This window comes from Salmo salar, unplaced genomic scaffold, assembly GCF_905237065.1.
Source record: "Salmo salar unplaced genomic scaffold, Ssal_v3.1, whole genome shotgun sequence".
Taxonomy (NCBI): Eukaryota; Metazoa; Chordata; class Actinopteri; order Salmoniformes; family Salmonidae; genus Salmo; species Salmo salar.
Genome location: NW_025547988.1, coordinates 77084 through 93673, shown reverse-complemented (window position 1 = coordinate 93673; position 16590 = coordinate 77084). Strand labels below are relative to the sequence as shown.

Here is a 16590-nt window from a genome sequence, read left to right as displayed (position 1 = left end):
AGTTCATCGGGCCAGTCAATTCCGCATTTCTGCAGTATTTTTGAGCATGTCAAATTTGTGATGGTAAATGCCCATTGAAACATATTGCAAATGGACAGCCGTGTGCCTGGTGATTGGAACAGGTTAGGAGCACATTTTTGAAATGGTTTTGAATGCCTTTAGGAGTGTGCAAGGGATCCATGGCTGGGTAGGGAGCACCCTCCACCTGTGCCCATCCAATAGGGTGCGACCCTGGTCATTTTGGATGTTTTTCAGAAAATTGTTAAAAAAGACAGAGTCCCACTTGCATGACAAATAGACCTTCTATGTTGATTCAGGGCTTAACATATTGATATATATATAATTTGGGCAGTATAAGTGCCATTTGGACATGGTTTACTGACTTTTGACTTCGGCTTTTGAGTTCCAATGATATCATATTGCAAATGGACATAACATCCTGATTTGGCACTTTCAGTACTTTCATATTGCATTTGGACATTTCTATGGCATTTGGCAATGGTTCACTGACTTTTGACTTTGACTTTTGACTTCCTATGATATCATATTGCAAATTGACAAAACATATGCCTTACGGACAAGTAAAAAAAATCTGACAATAAAATCTGACAAAGGTATGTTCATACAATTCTTATACATGTATAATTGACGAAAAAGAATTTCGAAAAACGGTCCATAAAGCACTTTTTTAGAGGGTGATACATTTTAGATTTTTATGCCATATGCCATTTCAATATGGTTTGCATGAACTGCCGTCCAATTGAGTGGTATTTGCGATTGTGTAAATGTTTTGTCCAATGGCAATATGTTCCCATTAATTTTTGTCCATTTCAGGGGGTATTCCCTTACCTAAAATGTGATATGGCATACAAGTTTGTTAGTTTTTTATTTAATTTATTATTTATTTCACCTTTATTTAACCAGGTAGGCTAGTTGAGAACAAGTTCTAATTTACAAATGCAACCTGGTCAAGATGAAGCAAAGCAGTGCGACACAAACAACAACACAGAGTTACACATGGAATAAACAAGCGTACAGTCAATAACACAATAGAAAAAAAGAAAGTCTGTAAACAGTGGGTGCAAATGGTGTGAGGAGGTAAGGAAAAAATAGGCCATAGTAGCACGGAGTGGTCGGCAGAGCCGAGGGGTGAACCAGAGCCAGTCAGGGAGTCGAGTGAGGAACTCTATGAAAGATTCCGGAGAGAGGTGTTGGCATTGAGAGCGCTGCAGAGCGGGCGTGCTGAGGAGTGTGACACCAGTCCAGTGTCATATGTACCAGTTTCACGCATCTGGCCTCCAGTGCGCCTCCCCAGTTCGGTACGTCCTGTGTCTCCTCCATGCGCTCGCTCTAAGCAGCATGTCACCGTTCAGGCACCATGTTAGGCGGTGATACACATTGTGTCGCCAGTGCGCCTTCACAGCCCAGTGCGTCCTGTGCCAGCGCCCGCACTTGCCGGGCTAAAGTGAGCATCCAGCCAGGACGGGTTGTGCCAGCTCTACGCTCCAGACCTCCAGTGTGCCTCCACGGCCCAGTATATCCTGTGCCAGCTCCGCGCACCCGGTCTCCAGTGCGTCTCACCAGCCCAGTACGACCTGTGCCTGCTCCACGCACCCAGTCTCCAGTGCGTCTCCCCAGCCTGGTACGCCCTGTGCCGGCTCCACGCACCAAGCCTCCAGTGGTGATCCATGGCCCGAAGCCTCCAGTGATGATCCATGGCCCGAAGCCTCCAGTGATGATCCATGGCACGAAGCCTCCAGTGATGAGCCATGGCCCGAAGCCTGCAGTGATGATCCATGGCACAAAGCCTCCAGCTACGGTCTGCAGTCCAGAGCCTCCAGCAACGGTCCCCAGTCCGGAGCCTGCAGCGACGGTCCGGAGCCTGCAGCGACGGTTCCCAGTCCGGAGCCTGCAGCGACAGTCCCCAGTCCGGAGCCTGCAGCGACGGTCCCCAGTCCGGAGCCTCCAGCGAGGCTTCCCAGGCCAGAGCCTCCGGCAACGATCGGTGGTTCGGTTCCTCCAGCAGTGATCTACAGTCCGGAGTCCGCGACGACGATCCACGGTCCGGAGTCCCCGGCAACGATCCCCGCACCAGAGGCGCCACCAAAGTGGGGGGAGCCTCAAGCGGAGCAGGGTCTGCGTCCCGCACCGGAGCCTCCACCGAGAGGAGATGCCCACCCGGACCCTCCCCTATAGGTTCAGGTTTGCGGCCAGAGTCCGCACCTTTGGGGGGGGGGGGTACTGTCACGCCCTGACATCTGGGATCTTGATTTTGTATAGCTGCTGTGTAGCCTGCAGAACTTTACGTTCGTTTTGTATTTTGTTTGTTTTGTCGGTGTTCATTTTTAACTTCTTAGGGCTCAAATCCCGATATCGGGATTGGTTTGACAACAGCCAGTGAAAGTGCAGGGCGCCAAATTCAAAACAACAATAATCTCATAATTCAAATTTCTCAAACATACATGTATTATACACCATTTTAAAGTAAACTTCTCGGGAGTAGGGGCTAGAGAGTAGGGGCTAGAGTGTAGGGAGTAGGAACTAGAGAGTAGTGGCTAGAGAGTAGGGGCTAGAGAGTAGTGGCTAGAGAGTATGGGGCTAGAGAGTAGGGGCTAGAGAGTAGTGGCTAGAGAGTAGTGGCTAGAGAGTAGGGACTAGAGTGTAGGGAGTAGTGGCTAGAGAGTAGAGAGTAGGGGCTAGAGAGTAGGGGCGAGAGAGTAGAGAGCATGGAGTAGAGAGTAGGGGCTAGAGAGTATGGAGGCTAGGATTTAGGGAGCACAGAGTAGGGGCCAGGGATTAGTGGAAAGAGAGTAGGGGCTAGAGAGTACATTTTAGTCATTTAGCAGACGCTCTTATCCAGAGCGACTTATAGTAGTGAAAGCAAACATTTCATTTCATGCATTTTTTATTTTTTTGGACTGGCCCCCCGTGGGAAGCGAACCCACAACCCTGGCGTTGCACACACCATGCTGGCCATGCTGGCATTGCAAACACCATGCTCTACCAACTGAGCCACAGGGAAGACTATGGAGTGGAGAGTAGAGGTCAATCCTATCAGATCGACAGTTGTGACTGATAGTAGGGGTTAGAGGTCAATGCGCTCAGAATAATACAGTTTAATTAGGGATAGGCCCCTTTTTCTCCATTTCCTGTCTGAATGACGTGCCCAAAGTAAACTGCCTGTTGCTCATTCCCTGGCCAGGTTAAGCATATAACTGGTACCGTTGGAAAATATACAATTTGAAGTTTGTAGAAATGTTACAATTATGTATGGGAATACAATGGATATGGTAGGAGAAAATCCAAAGAAAAACCAACTGGAATTTTGTATCTTTTTTTTGAAATTATCATATTTTAAAATTGCTCCCTGGATGCAATTCCTATGGCTTCCACAGGGTGTCAGCAGTCTATGTTCAAAGTTTCATGTAACTTCAAAAACGAATAAGAAATAACAGTTTTAGAAGAAGGACACTGTCACGCACTGACCATAGAGAGCCCTTGGTTCTCTATGGTATAGTAGGTCAGGGCATGACTAGGGGGTGTTCTAGGTTTATTATTTCTATGTTGTGGTTGGTATGGTTCCCAATTAGAGGCAGCTAGTAATCGTTGCCTCTAATTGGGGATCATATTTAGGAAGCCATTTTCCCCACCTGTGTTTGTGGGATATTGTTTTGTGTTGTGCATATTGCACCACTCTTTTCACGTTTCTTTCTTTGTTTATTGTTTTGTTGAAGTTTCACTTTAAAATAAAAGATGTGGAACTACAAACACGCTGCGCCTTGGTCCGTCTATCATGAAGAATGTGACAGACACAGTCTTGGAAATTCGTGTTTGCACGCGCCTTGAAGAAATTACGCTAAAATTGGTTTCCTATTGAACATACTTGCTTCAGAAAGAAATATTGTAGTTTGATTACATTTTAGGGAGTAAATAGAAACATATTTTGACTTGTTGAAACAAAGTTTAGGGGTAGATTTTCGGATTCCTTTCTCTGCAAGTTGAACGAGTGGATTACTCAAATCGATGGTGCCAACTAAACTGACTTTTTGTAATATAAAGAAGGATTTTATCTACATAATGACACTAGATGTTATAGCTTATAGCCCTTTGGATGACAAATCAGGGGAAGATTTTCAAAAAGTGAATATTTAATCGTTATATGTGAATGTATGAAACCTGTGCCAGCGCCGTCCTCAAACAATCGCATGGTATTCTTTCACTGTAATAGCTACTGTAAATTGGACAGTGCAATTAGATTAACAAGAATTTAAGCTTTCAGCCGATATAAGACACTTATATGTACCTAAATGTTTAAAATCCATCATACTTATGATTATTTATTTGAATTGTGCGCCCTCCAGTTTCACCGGAAGTTGACAATGGACAATCCAGGGTCAGGGGCGGGAGGGTGGTAATGAAGAAATATACAATGGTAGAGGAAGTATAGACAAAATAATCTACTCTCTCTTCCTCTGTTTCATCACCTCGTCAGCAGGGCCTTGTGTGTGTGGTCAGAACAGGAAGGGGAAGGAGGAGGGTCTATAAGTCTATAACTGGAGATCACAGAGTCTCACTCAGCAGCAAGACAGAATGGAACTCACACCACTCTGCTGGCAGCTCTGTAAGTACTCTCTCTTTCTCTCTGTGTGTTTGCGTGTCGCAGCAGGAGAGATAGAACATATCTGTAATTATCTGTATGGCGTAATATCTATGTGGTTTAATATCTGTATAGTTTAATATCTGTATGTATATGTGTGGATTAATATCTGTATAGTTTAATATCTGTATGTATATGTGTGGATTAATATCTGTATAGTTTAATATCTGTATAGTTTAATATCTGTATATATATGTGTGGATTAATATCTGTATAGTTTAATATCTGTATGTATATGTGTGGATTAATATCTGTATAGTTTAATATCTGTATGGTTTAATATCTGTATGGGTTAATTTCTGTATGGTTTAATTTGTGTTTGGTTTAATTTCTGTATAGTTTAATTTCTGTATAGTTTAATTTCTGTGTAGTTTCATTTCTGTGCAGTTTAATATCTAAGGGGTGCGTAACTGGCGGCAGGGAAGTCAGGCGCAGGAGAGCAAAACTGGGTAATCAACGGAGCAGTTTTATTCATAAAACCACCGGCATCCAGAACAACAAAACAATGGGTACAAAACCCGTCACGCACCAGAGAAAACGTGCACATGCACTTACAAAAAACAATTCCACACAAGGACATGGGGGGAACAGAGTTAAGTTAAATACACAACATGTAATGATGGAATTGAGACCAGGTGTGTGGGAAGACAAGACAAAACAAATGGAAAATTAAAAGTGGATTGATGATGGCTAGAAGACCGGCGACGCCAACCGCCGAACGCCAAACACCGCCCGAACAAGGAGAGGAACTGACTTCGGCGGAAGTCGTGACAATCCATATAATTTAATATCTGTACGGTTTAATATCTATATAGTTTAATATCTATATAGTTTAATATCTGTATAGTTTAATATCTATATGGTTTAGTATCTATATAGTTGAATATCTATATAGTTTAATATCTATATGGTTTAATATCTATATGGTTTAATATCTATATGGTTTAATATCTATATTGTTTAATATCTATATGGTTTAATATCTATATAGTTTAATATCTATATAGTTTAATATCTATATGGTTTAATATCTGTATGGGTTAATATCTATATAGTTTAATATCTATATGGTTTAATATCTGTATAGTTTAATATCTATATGGTTTAGTATCTATATAGTTTAATATCTATATAGTTTAATATCTATATAGTTTAATATCTGTATGGGTTAATATCTATATAGTTTAATATCTATATGGTTGAATATCTGTATGGGTTAATATCTATATAGTTTAATATCTATATGGTTTAATATCTGTATAGTTTAATATCTATATGGTTTAATATCTATATAGTTTAATATCTATATAGTTTAATATCTGTATGGATTAATATCTATATAGTTTAATATCTATATGGCTTAATATCTGTATGGGTTAATATCTATATAGTTTAATATCTATATGGTTTAATATCTGTATAGTTTAATATCTATATGGTTTAGTATCTATATAGTTTAATATCTATATAGTTTAATATCTGTATGGATTAATATCTATATAGTTTAATATCTATATGGTTTAATATCTACATGGTTTAATATCTATATACACTGCTCAAAAAAATCCTAGATCTGAATGAAAGAAATAATATTATTAAATACTTTTTCTTTACATAGTTGAATGTGCTGACAACAAAATCACACACAAATAATCAATGGAAATCCAATTTATCAACCCATGGAGGTCTGGATTTGGAGTCACACTCAAAATTAAAGTGGAAAACCACACTACAGGCTGATCCAACTTTGATGTAATGTCCTTAAAACAAGTCAAAATGAGGCTCAGTAGTGTGTGTGGCCTCCACATGCCTGTATGACCTCCCTACAACACCTGGGCATGCTCCTGATGAGGTGGCGGATGGTCTCCTGAGGGATCTCCTCCCAGACCTGGACTAAAGCATCCGCCAACTCCTGGACAGTCTGTGGTGCAACGTGGCGTTGGTGGATGGAGCGAGACATGATGTCCCAGATGTGCTCAATTGGATTCAGGTCTGGGGACCTGGCGGGCCAGTCCATAGCATCAATGCCTTCCTCTTGCAGGAACTGCTGACACACTCCAGCCACATGAGGTCTAGCATTGTCTTGCATTAGGAGGAACCCAGGGCCAACCGCACCAGCATATGGTCTCACAAGGGGTCTGAGGACCTCATCTTGGTACCTAATGGCAGTCAGGCTACCTCTGGCGAGCACATGGAGGGCTGTGCGGCCCCCCAAAGAAATGCCACCCCACACCATGACTGACCCCCTGCCAACATCCTCATGCTGGAGGATGTTGCAGGCAGCAGAACGTTCTCCACGGGCGTCTCCAGACTCTGTCACGTCTGTCACGTGCTCAGTGTGAACCTGCTTTCATCTGTGAAGAGCACAGGGCGCCAGTGGCGAATTTGCCAATCTTGGTGTTCTCTGGCAAATGCCAAACGTCCTGCACGGTGTTGGGCTGTAAGCACAACCCCCACCTGTGGACGTCGGGCCCTCATACCACCCTCATGGAGTCTGTTTCTGACCGTTTGAGCAGACACGTGCACATTTGTGGCCTGCTGGAGGTCATTTTGCAGGGCTCTGGCAGTGCTCCTCCTGCTCCTCCTTGCACAAAGGCGGAGGTAGCGGTCCTGCTGCTGGGTTGTTGCCCTCCTACGGCCTCCTCCACGTCTCCTGATGTACTGGCCTGTCTCCTGGTAGCGCCTCCATGCTCTGGACACTACGCTGACAGACACAGCAAACCTTCTTGCCACAGCTCGCATTGATGTGCCATCCTGGATGAGCTGCACTACCTGAGCCACTTGTGTGGGTTGTAGACTCCGTCTCATGCTACCACTAGAGTGAAAGCACCGCCAGTATTCAAAAGTGACCAAAACATCAGCCAGGAAGCATAGGAACTGAGAAGTGGTCTGTGGTCACCACCTGCTGAAACACTCCTTTATTGGGGGTGTCTTGCTTATTGCCTATAATTTCCACCTGTTGTCTATTCCATTTGCACAACAGCATGTGAAATGTATTGTCAATCAGTGTTGCTTCCTAAGTGGACAGTTGTGTTGTTTAAGTGTTCCCTTTATTTTTTTGAGCAGTATAGTTTAATATCTATATGGTTTAATATCTGTATGGGTTAATATCTATATAGTTTAATATCTGTACGGTTTAATATCTATATAGTTTAATATCTATATAGTCGTGACAATATATATAGTTTAATATCTATATGGTTTAATATATGTATTGTTTAATATCTGTATTGTTTAATTTCTGTGTGGTTTAATATCTATATATTTTAATATCTGTACGGTTTAATATATTGTTCAATATCTATATATTTTAATATCTGTATGGTTTAAATTCTGTATAGTTTAGTTTTTGTGTGGTTAAATATCTATATAGTTTAATATCTATATAGATCAATTTCTGTGCGGTTTAATATCTATATAGTTTAATATCTATATAGTTTAATATCTATATAGGTTAATATCTATATAGTTTAATATCTATATAGTTTAATATCAATGTAGTTGTCATAAGCGTCGTAATGGACAGACCAAGGTGCAGCGGGTATAGTGCTCATCTTCTTTTACTTTATTAGAAAAGGAACACTCAAACAAAATAAACAAAAAATGACGAAACAGTTCCATAAGGCAACACAGGCTATACAGAAAACAACCACCCACAAAACCCAAAGGAAAACAGGCTGCCTAAGTATGGCTTCCAATCAGAGACAACGAAAAACACCTGCCTCTGATTGGAAACCATACTCGGCCAAACATAGAAAAAGAAAACTAGAATAAACATAGAAATAGAAAATATAGAACAAAAATCCCCTAAACACACCCTGACCATACTACAATGACAAATGAACCCTTTTACTGGTCAGGACGTGACAGTAGTTTAATTTCTGTATAGATTAATTTCTGTGTGGTTTAATATCTATATAGTTTAATATCTGCATGGTTTATTGTCTATATAGTTTAATATCTATATAGTTTAATTTCTGTGTGGTTTAATATCTATATAGTTTAATATCTATATAGTTTAATATCTGTATGGTTAATTATCTGTATAGTTTAATATCTGTATGGTTAATTATCTATACAGTTTAATATCTAAATAGTTTAATATGTATATGGTTTAATATATGGTTTAACATCTATTTAGTTTAATATAGTTGAATAATAATTAATAATAATAATAACAATTAATTTAATATAGTTTAATATCTAAATGGTTTAATATCTATATAGTTTAATATCTGTGTGGATTAATATCTATATAGTTTAATTTCTGTGTGGTTTAATATCTGTATAGTTTAATATCTGTATGGTTAATTATCTGTATAGTTTAATATGTGTATGGAAAATTATCTATACAGTTTAATATCGAAATAGTTTAATATCTGTATGGTTTAATATCTGTGTGGTTTAATATCTATATAGTTTAATATCTGTTTGGTTTAGTGTCTGTATGGTTTAAAATCTATGTAGTTTAATATATGTATAGTTTTATCTGTATCGTTTAATATCTACGTAGTTGATTATCTATATGGTTTAATATCTATGTGGTTTAATATCTGTATGATTTATTACATGTATTTTGTAATCCACAAAACATTAAAAACACCTGCTGTTGTACCACAATACACATTAAAATTCATTGAACACATTAAACTTCACATTCTACACAATGAAAAACACATTATTATACACAATAAATGAAATGCAAAACACAATCATAAAAAGTGATCCTATCCACCTATCCATCTGAATGACCGAGAGACACCAATTCCTTCAATTTTAAACTGTATTGTAGATTATTCCACAACACGGCGCAAGGAAAGCAAAGGCTGATCTACCTAACTCTCTGGACACTAAAGGCTGATCTACCTAACTCTCTAGACACTAAAGGCTGATCTACCTAAATCTCTAGACACTAAAGGCTGAGCTACCTAACTCTCTAGACACCAGAAACTAAAGGCTGATCTACCTAACTCTCTAGACACTAAAGGCTGATCTACCTAACTCTCGAGACACTAAAGGAGTCTCCACTTAACTCTCTAGACACTAAAGGAGTCTCCACCTAACTCTCTAGACACTAAAGGAGTCTCCACCTAACTCTCTAGACACTAAAGGAGTCTCCACCTAACTCTCTAGACACCAGAAACTAAAGGCTGATCTTCCTAACTCTCTAGACACTAAAGGTGTCTCCACCTAACTCTCTAGACACCAGAAACTAAAGGCTGATCTTCCTAACTCTCTAGACACTAAAGGTGTCTCCACCTAACTCTCTAGACACCAGAAACTATTGGCTGATCTTCCTAACTCTCTAGACACTAAAGGCGTCTCCACCTAACTCTCTAGACACGAAAGGCGTCTCCACCTAACTCTCTAGACACTAAAGGAGTCTCCACCAAACTCTCTAGAAACTAAAGGAATCTTCACCTAACTCTCTAGACACTAAAGGAGTCTCCACCTAACTCTCTAGACACTAAAGGAGTCTCCACCTAACTCTCTAGACACTAAAGGAGTCTCCACCTAACTCTCTAGACACTAAAGGAGTCTCCATAGTTAACCAACCCTGTGAACGGGATTGATAACTTGATAACATTAATGTTAGGTCATTTGGAAGTTTGTGGGGCAGGGCTTTGTAAACAGAAAGAGCGTGATGATGTGATCTACATGACTTCAAAGGTCCAGTCCACCAATGATGAGTAGTAAAACTGTCTCCTGTGACAAAATGAAGGGCTTTATGAAAAACAGCTTCTAGGGGTTTAACATTAGAGGCATCTGCGCTTTGATAAATAGTATCACCATAATCAACAACAGGTAGACAGGTTGATAAATAGTATCACCATAACAACAACAGGTAGAAAGGTTGATAAATAGTATCACCATAACAACAGGTAGAAAGGCTGATAAATAGTATCACCATAACAACAGGTAGAAAGGTTGATAAATAGTATCACCATAACAACAGGTAGAAAGGCTGATAAATAGTATCACCATAACAACAGGTAGAAAGGCTGATAAATAGTATCACCATAACAACAGGTAGAAAGGTTGATAAATAGTATCACCATAACAACAGGTAGAAAGGTTGATAAATAGTATCACCATAACAACAGGTAGAAAGGTTGATAAATAGTATCACCATAACAACAACAGGTAGAAAGGTTGATAAATAGTATCACCATAACAACAGGTAGAAAGGTTGATAAATAGTATAACCATAACAACAGGTAGAAAGGTTGATAAATAGTATCACCATAACAACAGGTAGAAAGGTTGATAAATAGTATCACCATAACAACAGGTAGAAAGGTTGATAAATAGTATCACCATAACAACAGGTAGAAAGGTTGATAAATAGTATCACCATAATCAACAACAGGTAGACAGGTTGATAAATAGTATCACCATAACAACAGGTAGAAAGGTTGATAAATAGTATCACCATAACAACAGGTAGAAAGGTTGATAAATAGTATCACCATAATCAACAACAGGTAGACAGGTTGATAAATAGTATCACCATAACAACAGGTAGACAGGCTGATAAATAGTATCACCATAACAACAGGTAGACAGGTTGATAAATAGTATCACCATAACAACAGGTAGACAGGTTGATAAATAGTATCACCATAACAACAGGTAGAAAGGCTGATAAATAGTATCACCATAACAACAGGTAGAAAGGTTGATAAATAGTATCACCATAACAACAGGTAGAAAGGTTGATAAATAGTATCACCATAACAACAGGTAGAAAGGTTGATAAATAGTATCACCATAACAACAGGTAGAAAGGTTGATAAATAGTATAACCATAACCATCACCATAAGGTCAGCAGGGGGGGTAATGGGACTGTAGTCTTGTCTCAGCCAGGTCAGCAGTCGGGGCAATTGTGTACATAATAGTATCATCTGTACACAACATGGCCTAAAAGTATGTGGACACCCCTTCATATTAGTGGATTCGGCTATTTCAGCCACACACGTTGCTGACAGGTGTGTAAAATTGAGCACACTGTCATGCAATCTCCATAGACAAACATTGGCAGTAGAATGGCCTTACTGAAGAGCTCAGTGACTTTCAACTTGGCACCGTCATAGGATGCCACCGTTCCATCAAGTCAGTTCATCAAATTTCTGCCCTGCTAGAGCTGCCCCCGGTCAAGTATAAGTGCTGTTATTGTGAAGTGGTAACGTCTTGGAGCAACAACGGCTCAGCCACAAAGTGGTAGGCCACACAAGCTCAAAGAACGGGGCCGCCGAGTGCTGTAGCGCGTAAAAATCGCCTGTCCTCGGTTGCAACACTCCACAAAGCAAGTCCTGCTGGCTCTATCTTATCTTGATTATTGTCCAGTCAAATGGTCAAGTGCTGCAAAAAAATAACTAGTTAAACTGCAGCTGGCCCAGAACAGAGCGGCATGTTTTGCTCTTCATTATAATCAGAGGGCTGACATAAACACTATGCTGCCAGTCTCTCTTGGATAAGAGTTGAGGAGAGACTGACTGCATCACTTCTTCTTTTATAAGAAACATGAATGTGATGAAAATCCCAAATTGTTTGCTTTGTCAACTTACACACAGCTCTGACACACACACTTACCCCACCAGACATGCCACCAGGGGTCTTTTCACAGTCCACAGGTCCAGAACAAATTCAAGGGAAACGTACGGTATTATAGAGAGCCATGAGTGCATGGAACTCCCTTCCATCTAATATACAGTATTATAGAGAGACATGAACTCCCTTCCATCTAATATACAGTATTATAGAGAGCCATGAACTCCCTTCCATCTAATATACAGTATTATAGAGAGCCATGAACTCCCTTCCATCTAATATACAGTATTATAGAGAGCCATGAACTCCCTTCCATCTAATATACAGTATTATAGAGAGACATCAACTCCCTTCCATCTAATATACAGTATTATAGAGAGCCATGAACTCCCTTCCATCTAATATACAGTATTATAGAGAGCCATGAACTCCCTTCCATCTAATATACAGTATTATAGAGAGCCATGAACTCCCTTCCATCTAATATACAGTATTATAGAGAGACATGAACTCCCTTCCATCTAATATACAGTATTATAGAGAGCCATGAACTCCCTTCCATCTAATATACAGTATTATAGAGAGCCATGAACTCCCTTCCATCTAATATACAGTATTATAGAGAGACATGAACTCCCTTCCATCTAATATACAGTATTATACAGTCATGAACTCCCTTCCATCTAATATACAGTATTATAGAGAGCCATGAACTCCCTTCCATCTAATATACAGTATTATAGAGAGCCATGAACTCCCTTCCATCTAATATACAGTATTATAGAGAGCCATGAACTCCCTTCCATCTAATATACAGTATTATAGAGAGCCATGAACTCCCTTCCATCTAATATACAGTATTATAGAGAGCCATGAACTCCCTTCCATCTAATATACAGTATTATAGAGAGCCATGAACTCCCTTCCATCTAATATACAGTATTATAGAGAGCCATGAACTCCCTTCCATCTAATATACAGTATTATAGAGAGACATGAACTCCCTTCCATCTAATATACAGTATTATACAGTCATGAACTCCCTTCCATCTAATATACAGTATTATAGAGAGACATGAACTCCCTTCCATCTAATATACAGTATTATACAGTCATGAACTCCCTTCCATCTAATATACAGTATTATAGAGAGACATGAACTCCCTTCCATCTAATATACAGTATTATAGAGAGCCATGAACTCCCTTCCATCTAATATACAGTATTATAGAGAGCCATGAACTCCCTTCCATCTAATATACAGTATTATAGAGAGCCATGAACTCCCTTCCATCTAATATACAGTATTATAGAGAGACATGAACTCCCTTCCATCTAATATACAGTATTATACAGTCATGAACTCCCTTCCATCTAATATACAGTATTATAGAGAGACATGAACTCCCTTCCATCTAATATACAGTATTATACAGTCATGAACTCCCTTCCATCTAATATACAGTATTATAGAGAGCCATGAACTCCCTTCCATCTAATATACAGTATTATACAGTCATGAACTCCCTTCCATCTAATATACAGAGCCATGAACTCCCTTCCATCTTATATAGCGCAAGTGAAACCTGGTTTCAAAAAAACAAAAATGCCAAGGCAAAGGGTGGCTACTTTGAAGAATCTAAAATATTAAATATATTTTGATTTGTGTAACACTTCTTTGGTTATTACATGATTCCATATGTGTTATTTCATAGTTTTGATGTCTTCACTATTATTCCACAATGTAGAAAATAGTAAAAATAAAGAAAAACCCTTGAATGAGTAGGTGTGTCCAAACTTTTGACTGGAACTGTACGTGGAACAGCTCAGTGTTTACATCATGTACCATAGTGATAGTTCTCTCTGTGTGTTTCAGTGTTTACATCATGTACCATAGTGATAGTTCTCTCTGTGTGTTTCAGTGTTTACATCATGTACCATAGTGATAGTTCTCTCTGTGTGTTTCAGTGTTTACATCATGTACCATAGTGATCGTTCTCTCTGTGTGTTTCAGTGTTTACATCATGTACCATAGTGATAGTTCTCTCTGTGTGTTTCAGTGCTGTTGAGTACACTGGTATACTGTAGCCTCGGACAAGGTGGAGGTGAGTACATTTCTCTATATTCATCACCTGTTCTATAATAGTAACATTTCTCTATATTCATCACCTGTTCTATAATAGTAACATTTATCTATATTCATCACCTGTTCTATAATAGTAACATTTATCTATATTCATCACCTGTTCTATAATAGTAACATTTATCTATATTCATCACCTGTTCTATAATAGTAACATTTCTCTATATTCATCACCTGTTCTATAATAGTAACATTTCTCTATATTCATCACCTGTTCTATAATAGTAACATTTATCTATATTCATCACCTGTTCTATAATAGTAACATTTATCTATATTCATCACCTGTTCTATAATAGTAACATTTATCTATATTCATCACCTGTTCTATAATAGTAACATCTCTCTATATTCATCACCTGTTCTATAATAGTAACATTTATCTATATTCATCACCTGTTCTATAATAGTAACATTTATCTATATTCATCACCTGTTCTATAATAGTAACATCTCTCTATATTCATCACCTGTTCTATAATAGTAACATTTCTCTATATTCATCACCTGTTCTATAATAGTAACATTTATTCCTGGTCTCTTCATTGGTTCTTCATGTCTCCAGTCCTTATTCTCTTAGTATAGAAGGTTCCATAATGGATCTCCACCTGTTCTAGCTGCTCTCACCTGCAACACATCACAGGGTAGAAAGTGATACTCTGTGATGTGAGATACAGACTCATATAGCTACATAATGACTATAACTCCATACAGACTCATATAGCTACATAATGACTATAACTCCATACAGACTCATATAGCTACATAATGACTATAACTCCAACCCTGGGGTTAATAGCTCCAAACCAACCCTGGGGTTAATAGCTGCAATCCAACCCTGGGGTTAATAGCTGCAATCCAACCCTGGGGTTAATAGCTGCAATCCAACCCTGGGGTTAATAGCTGTAATCCAACCCTGGGGTTAATAGCTGCAATCCAACCCTGGGATTAATAGCTGCAATCCAACCCTGGGGTTAATAGCTGCAATCCAACCCTGGGGTTAATAGCTGCAATCCAACCCTGGGGTGGGTTATCGTAAATCAGGTCTGCAGAACTACAATAGAGAGACTGTCACTTCTCTCTCCTCCCTCCCTCCCTCCCCTCCCTCCCTCCCTCCCTCCCTCCCTCCCTCCCTCCCTCCCTCCCTCCCTCCCTCCCTCCCTCCCTCCCTCCCTCCATTCTGTCTCTCTCTCACTATTTATCTTTCTCCCGCTCTCTCCACTCTACCCTCCATCCCTCTCTCTATCTCTCTCTCTCCTCTCTCTCTCTCCACTCTCTCCACTCTCTCCTCTCTCCATCCAGTCTCTCTCTCTCTATTTATCTTTCTCCCACTCTCTCCACTCTACCCCCCCTCCTGTTTCTCTCTCTATTTCTCTCTCTTCCTCTCTCCATATCAATTCAATTCAATTCAAGGGGCTTTATTGTCATGGGAAACACATGTTAACATTGCCAAAGTAAGTGAGGTAGATAATATACAAAAGTGAAATAAACAATAAAAATGAACAGTAAAAACTCACAGAAGTTCCAAAAGAATAAAGACATTTCAAATGTCATATTATGTATATATACAGTGTTGTAACAATGTACAAATGGTTAAAGTACAAAAGGGAAATTAAAAAAGCATAAATATGGGTTATATTTACAATGGTGTTTGTTCTTCACTGGTTGCCCTTTTCTTGTGGCAACAGGTCACAAATCTTGCTGCTGTGGTGGAACACTGTGGTATTTCACCCAGTAGATATGGGAGTTTATCAAAATTGGGTTTGTTTTCGAATTCTTTGTGGATCTGTGTAATCTGAGGGAAATATGTGTCTCTAATATGGTCGTACATATGGCATACATCTTTCTATCTCTCTCTATTTCTCTCGCTTTCTCTCTCTCTCTGCCCCCCCCCACCCACCATCTCTCTCTCTCTCTCTCTCTCTCTTCTGTGTGTGTGTGAGTCCAGTGAGTGTGCATAGAGCCAGTTTGATTGACTGTTCAGGCTTGGTGGTGCAGCTGTAGAACATTTGGCAGATCTGAGGGCCCATGCCAAATCTTTTCACCCTCCTGAGGGGTAGAGGCATTGTCGTGCCCTCTTCACGACTGTCTTGGTGTGTTTGGACCATAATAATGTGGACATCGAGGAACTTGAAGCTCTCGACCCGCTCCACTTCAGCCCCATTGATGTGAATGGGGGCATGCTCAGCCCCACGTTTCCTGTAGTCCACGATCATCTCCTTTGACTTGCTGACGTTG

General features: G+C 39.6%; 1 protein-coding gene across 2 annotated transcripts in view; it reads left to right on the top strand.

Moving 5' to 3' along the window:
• The first annotated feature begins 4507 nt into the window (after positions 1-4507).
• The window catches only part of LOC106583577 (low affinity immunoglobulin gamma Fc region receptor III), a 39510-nt gene continuing 27427 nt past the window's right edge, over positions 4508-16590 (top strand). For both annotated transcript variants that reach the window (XM_045711787.1, XM_045711786.1), the window contains exons 1-2: positions 4508-4621; positions 14270-14314. In XM_045711787.1, coding sequence (XP_045567743.1) covers positions 4591-4621; positions 14270-14314 — 76 coding nt within the window. In that variant the 5' untranslated portion in view covers positions 4508-4590. The remainder of the gene's footprint in view (positions 4622-14269; positions 14315-16590) is intronic.